At 31.7% G+C, this 12,338-nt stretch overlaps 2 protein-coding genes across 4 annotated transcripts; both read right to left on the bottom strand.

Moving 5' to 3' along the window:
* Positions 1 to 3,921: 3,921 nt before the first annotated feature.
* LOC137826902 (BTB/POZ domain-containing protein At5g48130) lies at positions 3,922 to 7,271 on the bottom strand. The gene is made up of 4 exons (XM_068633058.1): positions 6,874 to 7,271; positions 6,531 to 6,600; positions 5,204 to 6,355; positions 3,922 to 4,688 (listed from the first exon to the last, which is right to left on the bottom strand). Exons 1-4 carry the CDS (start codon positions 6,966 to 6,968, stop codon positions 3,996 to 3,998), a joined length of 2,010 nt encoding a protein of 669 aa, XP_068489159.1. The 5' UTR covers positions 6,969 to 7,271; the 3' UTR covers positions 3,922 to 3,995.
* A 2,415-nt stretch (positions 7,272 to 9,686) lies between these two features.
* Positions 9,687 to 12,069, bottom strand: LOC137826276 (probable serine/threonine-protein kinase WNK11). Of its 3 annotated transcripts, none has more exons than XM_068632183.1 (4): positions 11,632 to 12,069; positions 10,907 to 11,434; positions 10,366 to 10,432; positions 9,687 to 10,203 (listed from the first exon to the last, which is right to left on the bottom strand). In XM_068632183.1, the coding sequence occupies exons 2-4, from the start codon at positions 11,408 to 11,410 to the stop codon at positions 9,881 to 9,883; spliced, it is 894 nt and encodes a 297-aa protein (XP_068488284.1). In that variant the 5' UTR covers positions 11,411 to 11,434; positions 11,632 to 12,069; the 3' UTR covers positions 9,687 to 9,880. The 3 variants fall into 3 exon arrangements, with proteins under 3 accessions (XP_068488284.1, XP_068488286.1, XP_068488285.1); XM_068632185.1 differs by having other exon boundaries at positions 10,907 to 11,424; XM_068632184.1 differs by having other exon boundaries at positions 10,907 to 11,429; positions 11,632 to 12,066.
* Between the last annotated feature and the right edge of the window lie 269 nt (positions 12,070 to 12,338).

Raw genomic sequence — 12,338 nt, 5'->3', positions numbered from 1 at the left:
TTGTTTTGGTGGAAAGATATGTCTAAAGTTGGAATAGAACAGGTAAAAATAATTAAAATATATGGTTTCCTTCGAATTATTCGGGTCTACATTAAATTGGATCTACAAAACCTTATCTAATATCTCATTCAATAATAACATTTGTCACTTGGTTTGGTTTGCTTTAGTTTTTCATTTAAAAGTTGTATGAACTAAACATGGATTAAATTTTAATTTAATAGAAAATCTCAACTAAATAAAACTAATATTTTATCATTTAGGTTATATTGATTTTAACAGATTTTATTATTGTAAAATAATTAAACATTTATTATAAAAAATACTTAAATATTTTATAATAAAGGTCATCGCATAAAATGATACATTATAATTTTTTTTATAACTAGTTTAATATCTATAGTTTTAAATTATTTCTTATAATTATAAAACAATTAGTATAATAATTTAAAATCATAATGCAAGTTTATTATCATATTTTGATAAACAAAAATATATTTCACTTAAAAATCTTCAAAATATGCATTTATGTCAAGAATATTAACTGCTTATTACTTAAATTTAAACATATAATGTTGTATTTAAGTATAATAAATAGTTTAATTATTATTTTTAAATTCAAAATATAAGCATTAAATAAAAAAAATCTACAAGTTTTAGTTTTTTGGATTTTCGATTATTATTTTTGGAATTGATTCGATTTTAATCACTCTTATAAATTAACCTAACCTATATTTAAACTAATTGTATCATGTTATGTTCACATTGAATATAAATGATTCCAAAAAAAGTTAAGAAAAGAAAATAAGAATATTTAATCATCGTTTGGTGTTGAAGGTTTTTTCTTTAGTTTAGTTGTTTACTTTCAAGGATAATTAATAATATAATACTATCAAAATTACACCCTTTAAAAGATCTCTACGTTTCTCATTTATTTATACTCTATCAAACAAATCATATTTATTTATTATTATTATTTTCATTTTTTTTATTGTTATTTATACTCTATCAAACAATTAAAAGTGCATCATGTCATAAATAATAAGAACATAAAGTATATTACATATTTCGTTTGATAGAAGATAGACAAATATTATCATAAGTGAAGAGAAATCAATAATGCATTTACACTTCAACATAAAAACACTTATTATTGTATAATATTTTTTCAAAACATAAAAAAAGGTTGTTTTAAATTTAAATAATTATTTTATTTTATTTTTATGATGATTAATTTTAAATTTATTGATTTTTCACGTCAATATACTCTAATATATAAATATTATAAACCACATATATTAAATTTAAAAAAATATATTCTTAGTATTCTCAAGCTTTACTAATAAATTAAGAGACAAATTTTTGACAAATTACAAAATGTAATCATCATCAACAAAACTAAACGGTCAACATGTTTCACGAATTTTTTACGAGAATTTCACTTACTTTTCTTTTAGGTTATTTCCTCTAGATTTAAAATAAATATTTATATTTTTTAATAAAATGATATTTATATTTTATTTAGTTTTTAAAAGATACTAATCTTCATAGTATTTTTATTAAATAACACCTAACTTTCTTATATTTTTTATTTAAAAATATTACATTGATTAAATTTTAAATAAAAAGTATAAAAAGTAAAATTTTGAAATATAGAATTATATAGTTTTTAAGAATAGAAGGAAATATTATTATTTAAAAATCGTAAAAAAAATAACAATTATTATTTTATTAAAAACATAAAATATAAATATATATGTTTTAAAAGAAACTTAATCCGAAATCGTTCCCTCCCTTAATGAAAATCAAATGAAATAAAAATCCCTGTTAAAAAAATTAGGGTTATTTAAATAATGTTATACCTACCTGTTTTTTTTCTTGATGAGCCAGCAAAAGATATATATATATATATATATATATATATATATATATATATATTATATATATATATTTCCTTGCTTTGCATTACCAAATGTGTTGTCATGCAGAAAGATGATAACAATGGAAATTGAAAAGGTCATAGTTGACTTTCTTGTAATATGAACGGATTATATTTTTTCTAGAGTGAAAAGATGATATATATATATATATATTCATTTGATATGGGTAAATTAATCACATGCCATGAAGGAGTTTTTTGTTGCAGTGATGAAATAAACGGTGTCCATCAATTCAGATTATCATATTTGTAGGGTGGACATAACATGCAAGCAAATCAGAAACAGAGAATATAAGAATATATTGGAAACAAAAGAAATTGAGAATACCTTAAAGTGAGAAAACTCATAAAAGTATTCAGCATTAAAAAAATATGCAGAATGTAACTTTTGGTTGTGTGATGCCTGCGTTTTCTGTTCAATCATGAAGCTTGCAAGGTGGAACAATGAAAGGAATTATTCCTTGAAAAGTTACACTTGATTACTCTATTTGTATAGATAAAGTGAGTCCAGATAATATCATTGTATAATTGTTAACGTGTTAGTATTCGATAATTCTTTTACTCTTTAATATTTTAAGTGAGTATGAAGGTGCGATTTAAGGTCAATTTTTATGATGAAAAAAATTCTCTAAAGTGTCTAATAAATTGGTTTGGCCAAATCTGTGAGAAACTGAAAGTACACACTATGAATGAAGTTCGGTGATATTAACTTTTTGGTTATAATGCAGTAATGTACCGTTTCATATTGTAGTGATACTTGTGGTTCTTGGCCAAATTGCCATTGTACTAGTGTTTTGTTCTAGTGTTGCAGATAAGATCTATAACTAAATTTGTATTTATACTCTTTTGGAATTCAGAACGAGAATGAATATTTTGACAATTTAAGAGACAATTTTTGTCTGTTAGGATTTTTTTTTGTATGTTGCAATCTTATCAAGAATCCATCAATTCTTGTGATGATTATTTTTAGCCTTTATCAAACTTTGTTTGTGGTGCCTTACTCTATTCGGGTTTCATTGTTACTATTTTTAATTGATTGTATTTTAAATGCCCAATTCTGCTCTTAGTTTTATGTGATTGACACCAAGTAATTAAAAGTTAGTCATGGTGGACTGTTAAATGGATGAATCAGTCTGAGGAACCTGTTACAATAATATCAGTTAAGTACCTAAGCCAAGCTGAACTTTGTTACGTTAGTATCAGTTTTGCAAGTTATTTAGCCTAAGTTCCATGAGTCACAATCAAACTTGAAATGTTATAACTATTTTTTGCATAATCAAACAATATGCCGTATGTGTGTGATTAAACCATTCAGGTGAAGCTTTGGCTCATTGCTTCACATTACACCACTTGCTGATACTGTAACTAAGTTGACAGGCAGTAATGAATTATGAAGCAAACGTGCTTGACAAAATGACAGACAAAACTGATTTGAATAGTGGGTTGATGTCTACATGCCTGTCAGTGTCAACCACCATCACTATGTCATTGTCCAATATGCAAATCATGCAACGAAACTGCAGGTATTGTGGAATCTCACATGGCTTAGTTATGTCAATATTTTTATTTATTTATAGATGTAATGGTTGAGTTTCTTCCTGATCCTATCATGTCAAGTTAAACAAAGAGTGTTCTATACTCATATGACTAGCTGAAGCGTTCTGAACCCCAATCATTTTGTCAACTCTCCAGAATTCAATACCTTTGTATGATTTTCATAAACATATTGGAATAAAAAGTAGAGCATTTTATAGTATATAAAGTGACTGAAAACCTCACTTTTTTAAGTCAGTTTTATGAGATTGAGTTAGATTTAAAGTCCATTTCATTCTATATGTTATATGTTATGAATGTTAAGGAAGCATAGTAGCCTATTGAATTGCAATTAGTACTTTCTTTGTTAGTTCCTTTTCTGTCTTCTCTCACTCCCTCTTTTCCTTGTTACTTGTTTTTGTCAATGAAATATGATAAAAGGAAAAAGAGAATTGAGTCTGCAACTTTGCATTGATTTTTCTTATCCACATTCAAACACATCAACAGTTAAGTTCACATGCTACATTTACTTGGACAGTTGACTAGGAGTTCCCGGTTTTCTCTTCAGTTTCCAACTTCCAAACAAAGTTATGCGGTGAAAGACCTTGAGTAGCCTGCTGGCATACCTTCTTTGTGAAGCAAAATTTACAGAACTGATGCAACTAGTAGCTTGTCCAATTGGGTTCCTCCTTTTGCTCAGTGATCGAGTTTCTAAGCCACAAGGCTTCATCTTCTGGCTTTTGACCAAATTTGGTTCTGCTTTTGTCACAATGTTGTGCAATTGAAGGCTTCTTTTCAAGGACATGACTTCTTGTTCTAGATTTTGAATCCTGAAGCTTGTGGACTCATATTCAGTGGTTGAGAACTTGAAATTCTGCATCACATTGTCCTTCTGCAGAAGGAAGCTTAAGGGCCTGCTGCTCAGCTCAGGTTTATCAGTGTATGGACTCTCTCCTAGATTCTGACTTGCAGAATATGGACACCTAGAGCTTGATAGGCTTCCTGATATGTCTCCACAATGTGCATATCTAAATGAATCTGAGCATTCTTTGAAGGCTTTGTGTGTGTTCAGTTGTTGAAGAAAAAGTGCTTGGACAATTAGACGTAGAGGCATCAATTCGTTTTGGACAGCTTCAATGCATGCCTCTTGTGATAATCTTTGACAGTCCAGATACTTGCACACTGCTACCTTATCGTCTTCAGATATACCCGGATGTGTCTATACAGTGAAAAAACTAAACATGTTAAAGCTGAAATTGTTTTTTCTTTGTTAATGATTTCCTTTTGTTTTTGGTATAAGATGGTGTTGGAGATCTCACTCAAATAGTATATATGTAGGTGCAAACCTCACTTCATAAGAAGTGGATTTTAAGTCTAACTCAATCTCATAAAACTAACTTATAAAGTGAGGTTTGCACCCACTTATTTACTATCTAAATGTCTTAATCTCTAGTCGACGTGGGATTTCCAATAGATGGGTAATGTACTATGATTAACTTTGCAAAGCCTGCAAATAGTATTTACTCATTATTTCTCCTTTTGCGAGGATCATGATTATTGTATCATTCTAGTTAATCATTCAGTTAGACCACCTGGTAGAGTCCTTAACATTCATTATAATATTCTTCCTAAACAGATAGTGATATTGGCATGTGTAATGAACTAGGCAATGTAGTTGAACTCAGATGTGACCTTTTTTAAGAAACTTTTGAGGAATGCTGAAAGCTTGCTTACCTTGAGAAAGCTGTTGGTTGTTTTGTAAAGTGGGTGATGGTTCTGTCTATAAGATGGTGGTACTCTTTCAATGAGTTCCATGAATCTCTTCGGTTCCATATCTGAATCTGCTGCTACATTGAATAGATATGCATCCCACAGTTCTGCAACCCTGAAACTGCTAGCTTCTGGGGCATGGTTTACATGTGAGTTAGATGCTACATATGCTGAAATTATGCTTTCCATAGTCTCCAACTCCATGCTAGAGGACTTCAACTCTGCTCCACTTTCTGGAAGAAGAAAATCCTCCACTTGGGAGAAGTGCAGAAGTGATGTAATCTGTTCTTCTAACTTTGCCTTGCTTTCAGTCCTCAACCCCAACTCAAGAGATCTAGAAAGCAAGGCAAAATAAAACCCCACTGGAATAACTTTTCTGGCCTTATCCCCCACTGGAAGAAGATCAACAACACCTTGTAGAATCACTGAAGCTTTGCTATTCATGTCACCTTCTCCAATCTCATCACAGGAACTCTCCCAAAATTGGCGAGTTTTCTTAGAGAACACCCATTTATTTGCATAGAAGACAATGATTGGACTCACATACTTCTCCTTCATTCCTTGTTTCCTTAAAGATCCTATAACCCTTTTGAAAAAGTCAAAGGGTAGAGCAATCAGATCCCTCATCCACAGGTCCTGGCTCAAAACATCCTTCATTATTTCACAGCTCCAAGCTTGAGAAGCCAACTCCTCCACTGTCACAACTGGGGTGTCTCTTCTTCTCTCTGGATCAAGCACCTCCATGCATGCCATGAAGGCAAGAGATTCAATGCAGCGACTCACTATTAACAGATATTCAGAACAAGGAAGCAGCATCTGGCACCTCTGAAGTGCAATAAGGGTGTCATCCCAACTTTGCAACACCACCTGATTCAGATAAAGATCAAACCTTTCACAAAGGTTGCCCGAACAATGATCTTCGGTCATTTCAAGAAACTCTGCTGCACACCTGAGTGCCACAACATTAAAAGGGTCAATCATGGTGGAGGATCCATAGATGAACATTGCTATCATCTCAAAGGTTTCTGGTCCTCCAGGAAATGTTTCCGGAAGCTCAACCTCAGATGTATCGCTCAACTGCTTCTTGAAGTATCCACTCTTCGAAGTCAAAGGAAACTGCAATAAACACAACATTCAAAGTCTTAGTCTCTTTTGTATATGGGTTGGATCCCTTTCTTTCTTATGTATATATTATTTCCTGTTGATAAAAAAAAAACATAACATTCAAATAATATAATTAAGGCAGTTTGCTATGTGAAACATTGTTGGATTCCAATTCTGTCAAACTCACTTTATGCAGGTTGAACATCTTGTCTTTAACTCGAACACGGACAGAAACAGGTAAACCAGTCTGTTGGCTCCTGTGACAAAAAATCGAAGTGCATGAGACAAACTGCAGGCATATAACAACACGTGGAAATGGAATGATCCATCTGTTGGGAAAATCAGAACTAATTCTCCCTTTGGTGTATATATAAAATCAGCATTTGAGGAAGCAATAATAAGATTAAAGAAAATAGAGGAAAAGAGAATAAGTTCTGATTTTTAGAACAGTGGTATCAAAGCTTGATTCTGATACAAGATGGAAGAGTTCATTACTCGTGTCAACACCATGATATGTGTACATATCTTACCACGTGATGACCTTGATCTTGAGCAAGGCTCCAATGTTAGGTGAAGAGAAAGGACTTGAAGAAACAGAATAATCTTTTGGACTCACAACCTCCATTGTTGGTGCTACTGCTCACAATGGCTGCTACCTATTATAGCTGTAACTGAACAAAAACATGTGATTCTGAGTCCTTAATTATCTGTTGAGGAACTGGAGCAGCAGCATTCAGATGTCAAAGAAATAGTGATGAATGGAAGTGAGATTTGAGGAGTTTATCCCCAAGACATTATTGCAAGCATGTACTGTACTATTTTGGTGCAGTCAAAGTCAACATGCACACGAGTGAAACTAGAAATCCAAATTTTAAGGCTTAAAAAACGTTCTTGAATGTTGGGAACTTGAATTCTTGGGCTGCAACTTGCGGCCTCGGCCAATAGAATATGGTGACTTATAAGGGTAACCATGTTACAAATTTAAAAGACAAATTCTATCATACCTTATATACTCTATATAGAACCAACACGGATATAGAAATACCTATAATCTTTAAAATGTAGAGCACGAGACACGAATTTATGTTTTATATAATTATGAATTATATAAATTAACAATAAAGAGATTTATGTGCACAAGTATGTTTCAATTTTTTTGTAGCAGATAGATGTTTCTCATAACTGGTTCAAAATAATTTGTTACTTGTCTTTACAATCATAATAAAATTAATGTATTTCACATTATTAAAATGTGTTGGAATTGTTAGAAATCCAACAAATATTTTTTGAATTAGACATTCTAGCACTACGTGTTCTACAAGTGTCGTACGAATGTCGTGTCCGATACGAACACATTTTTTAAGAGACGTGTCCGAACTTCGTTGATTAAAATAGTATTGCCTCATATACACTGTAAAAAAAAGAGTACTTTTGTAATTTTATCTGATGTTATTTTAGCATATTGAACATAATATCCAAGGGTTAGAAGTTTTGAGGGTGGATTGTTTTTGTGAAGATGAGGCCTTAATTGATGGGAGGAAACAGTTTACAGAAGTTACGTTGGATTTGGTTTAGGTTTGATAAAGAAGGTACAAAAGGGTTTACTGGGAAAGAGAAATGTAGGTATGAAATAAATGGGGAATTGAAAAGATTGGATTAAAAAAAGAGAAAGGGAAGAAGATGGTTAAGTGCATCTCAAGTTTTGTGCTTCCTTGGTAACGCCCAAGACGGCACGGCTACTCAAAATTGGGATGCATGCTTCGGTTATTGGGTTTTCCTTGCTTTCAACCCTCCCAATATTTTACCTTTTCACACCCTTTCAAAACTACATCATCTCTTGCAAAATACCACATTCTTTTGGCTTTTCTTTTATTTAATCATGATATAATTTAGTTTAATTTTACCTTTTCATATAGGATCTTCTGATAAGTTTTAACAAACTCTCAAAAAAGTGGATTTTAATTCATTTTTATAAATAAATTTTCCACTCATTTATATATTATTAAATATCTTTATTTTTAGTTAAATTATAAAAAAATAAATAAAAAATGAGTTGTGGAAATGACACAAGGTACAAACCTTTTGAGGTTGTCACAGCTGGGACTATATTGTTATTGTAGTGTTTTCTGCACACGTGTGCTTGTTTATTTTCATATTGATGAAGCTTTTTATTATTAATAAACAAATCTTGATTTGTGTTTTGTTGTGAGGTTAATACCTTGTTAAGCTTTTCTCTTAGGTGTCATTGTTGATGGCTTGGTTATTTTGTTGGGGTGATTTATGCACAAAGGTAGTAATTAAACTCCAATGAAGAAGAATTGAAGGTGTAATTATATCATAATTTGTTAAGCATACAATTATTTAAGGCATAATTATCCTCTTTGTTAATGAGTGGGTGGGTTGTATTGAAAAGTGGTTATTGCATGTGTATGATTCTCATGGTGTTTTTAATATAATTGAGTCTTACATCAAAGAGGTTGGCAATTTGATGAAGCTGTTTATATTTTGGTTTTCTATTCTTAGAAATGAAGCAATCATTTACTAAAGCTGTTCATACATGCACAACTCTAAGTTTTAATTAATATACTACATCTCTCCTCTCTCTCTCTCTTCTCTATTTTTGTAATTTGAACTGTGTATGACATTTCAACTGTTGTTCCTTTGCAACTTACTTATATTTGTATTTTTATATACCAAATAGTTGAAGGAGATTTGTGCTTCTAAAATTTGGTTAAATAGATATTTTTCTGGAAGAATTTTAAATTTAAAAGGAAAAATATATACTTTAAATTCCATTGGAAATCCCAATAGATAAAGACCAATTTACATATAAAAGTGGGGATAATTCTTACATTTCTAGGAAATTTTGTGGATGAGTTAAATTTAAAGTTATTTTTTTAACATGCTTGTATATACGTCTTGGATTATTTTACCTAAATAATTGAATGAATTGATCATTAATTTTAATTTTTGAATAATTGATTTTTTTATAAAGATAAAGTTATTGTGTGTTTTCTAGCCACTTTTTATTTTCCATGGGGATGTTGTGTATTTGTGTGTCCACTCTTTTATCATTTTTTTCAAAGTGTGAGAACAATGGGTCCATTTTATGTTTTTAATTAGTTAGTCCACTTTGACCATTGAACTATATTTTTAAAAAATAAAAATATATTTTTTATAGTATATTATTTAAAAAATATACATACCTAATAGTATTATTATTTAGATAATAATATGTAGGTACAGCTCAAGAAGTTAAGATTAGCTAGACGCAACCAATTTGATGAGAACAACATTGAAGCAGATAAAACAGAATATGGAAGAAATAAATGAGAGAATCAGCTGAAAAATGTACAAGTGGGTTGATGATTGGAACTTTCAGTGCACTGAGGAAGTTCTGTACAATACAGATATGGTGAACCTGCACCAGAAATGCATCTAGGAACCAATTATAGGAATATACTTTGATTGGAAGTAAAAAGCAGTTGAATTGGAGAAAAGGATGAAACAATGAACTCTGTGATGAAGGTAAGGGTATCAATTTATGGGCGTTGATTCTTCATCATCGTTGAGTTCATAAAAGAAAGGATCCTTAAGGAGATCCGTGGCAGAAGGTCTTGCCCTTGGCTGTGCTATGCACTTCTCAATGAATTCCTTCACCTCAGGTTCTGTCACTTTGCTCAAGGCCTGAGGCTTAATTCCCTTGGTCACCTTTTTGTATATCTTGGCCACACTGTCACATTCGCTGTAGGGTATCTCCATTGTAACCATTTCAAGCAAACACATTCCAAAAGAGTATATGTCCACCATCTCAGTGTAATCTTCCTCATACAGCTCCGGTGCCATGTATTCAGGCGTCCCTAAAATAGAAAGAAAATTATATTTTGACAATCTGAGAATTATAACAATTCTTGATGTGATGTGTTTATAAATAAATATATGTATTAAAAGGTAAGTTTGAAACTAAATGATATGAAAAAAGTGATTGGATAAAGAATGTGAGTTTTCAATATTATCATTACCCAAAATAGAATGTGCAGCATGGTTCCGTCCCACTATTGCAGCCAATCCAAGATCACCAATTTTCACCTACAAAAACCCAAGATAAAAAACCAAGGATCTGTTCATTTTCATTCTCACATTCTAGTTTCAAAAGCTACTTTCTGAAACAATTTCACAATATTTAGTAATCAATTTCGCATCCAAAGTCTATTCAGTTTTTAAAAATTGTCTCTTAAACAAGTATTCTAAAGTTAGATAACAAGAAATTAATTTGCATTTTCTTCTTCTGTTCTCGTTTTGTTAACATCTTTAATTCTAACAGTCTGTTCTATATGTATGGATAACCTTGTTTGATCACCTTTTGAAAATAGAATGCATCTTAAATTTAAAATATCTAAGCTGGGAAGGCAAACATGCACATAAATTAAAACTTGTTAAATCAGGAAAAGTAAACTTAACATGTGAAAAAGAAAAGAACTGCATGAGTTTGTAATGACAGTGTTGCATTTCTTTATATGATTTCAGTAGCATGAGAATGAACAATAAACAAAAGCAAATAACCTGGCCAATGTTGCCGTTAACAAAGATGTTGCTGCAGTTGAGATCCCTGTGAATGATGCATGGGTCATGAGTATGAAGATACTCCAACCCCTCAAGGACCTGTTTGGACCACTTCTTGAATGCCTTAATGGAGACATGGCGGTGCTTCCTGCGGTAATCCCTGAGGTTCCCGGAAGTGCAAATCTCAGTGATGAAATTGATGTTGTGGCGTTCCTCATCCTTCCAAACACTGTAACAGACGATGATGTACTTGTTGCTGAGGGTTCTGAGCAACTCAACCTCAGAATGAAGACGGTTGATGAGAACAGGATCTTCGCTGAAATTCCTGAGCCGAACCTGATTCCACGCCACCTCAATTCCTTCCTCCTGATCAAAAGCTCTGTAAACCTTCTTCACAGCTCCACAGCCGAGAAGATCGTTATAACGCCCAAACCTTCCCGTCGGATCAACCTCCACGAACGCTTCCACTTCGGCGTCGCAACTGTTCGACTTCTCCGCAGGCATTTTCAATCTCTCTCCTACACTAAACTAAACAAATTGAAAAAAATAATCATGAAACCGCATTATTATTACACCATTGGTTCCATAATTTTGAACAACCCTACTTTTTCGCCCTCTGTTTGTTGATTACATCATTTTTTTCTTGTATTGTTACAATTTCTGCTACTGCTGTGCATGAAATTTAAAATAGAACAGCGAATTTAGGCGGAAATTGGAAAGGTTACCTTAACAGGAAGCGATAGGAGAAATGCGAATTGAAGGTGTGAAATGGAGGTGTGGAGATTAAATAGGTGAGAGAAGATGGTGGTGGAATTTGTTAGAAGTGGAAACGAATGGATGAGGTGGCAGTGTGACACGAAATGGTAATCTGAAGAGAATCACTGCATCTGGATTGTGAAGGTGTTTTTCTTACATTCACGAGAAGAATGGGGAAAGAGTGGTGCACTCAGTGGTAAAGTTTTTCAGGCGAAGCCCGTGCTCGAGTACCTACAAATTACCAACACTCTCTCTCATTTTCTCGGTCTTTCAAACATTGGCTCAACAACCGCTTAATAATGCTTTTGCAAATATCACTGCCTCACCATTCTTCCAAATAATCTGTCTTCAAATACCACTCGCCCTATGTGTAATCTTTTTCTCAGATATGTAGCATAAACACCAGTGATACAACAACATCAACATGAAAATATATATAATATTTAAAATGGAAAATACAAAAAAATATAGATACAACTGTTATATAATTATAAATTTATATAATTATATAAATTGACAAATAAAAATTTATATTTAAAAATATGTTTCAATTTAAAAATATATTTTTCATGTTGAAAAAATTAAATCCTTATTTCTATAATTATAATAAAAGTTTATAAAATAAATTTAAATTTTTAGATAATTAATGCATTTTTTCCTTTAGATCAATACTAGA

The sequence above is a fragment of the Phaseolus vulgaris genome, chromosome 8 (assembly GCF_000499845.2).
Source record: "Phaseolus vulgaris cultivar G19833 chromosome 8, P. vulgaris v2.0, whole genome shotgun sequence".
NCBI lineage: Eukaryota > Viridiplantae > Streptophyta > Magnoliopsida > Fabales > Fabaceae > Phaseolus > Phaseolus vulgaris.
Note: the sequence above shows the minus strand (reverse complement) of the source record. Positions and strands in the feature narration are given on the sequence as shown.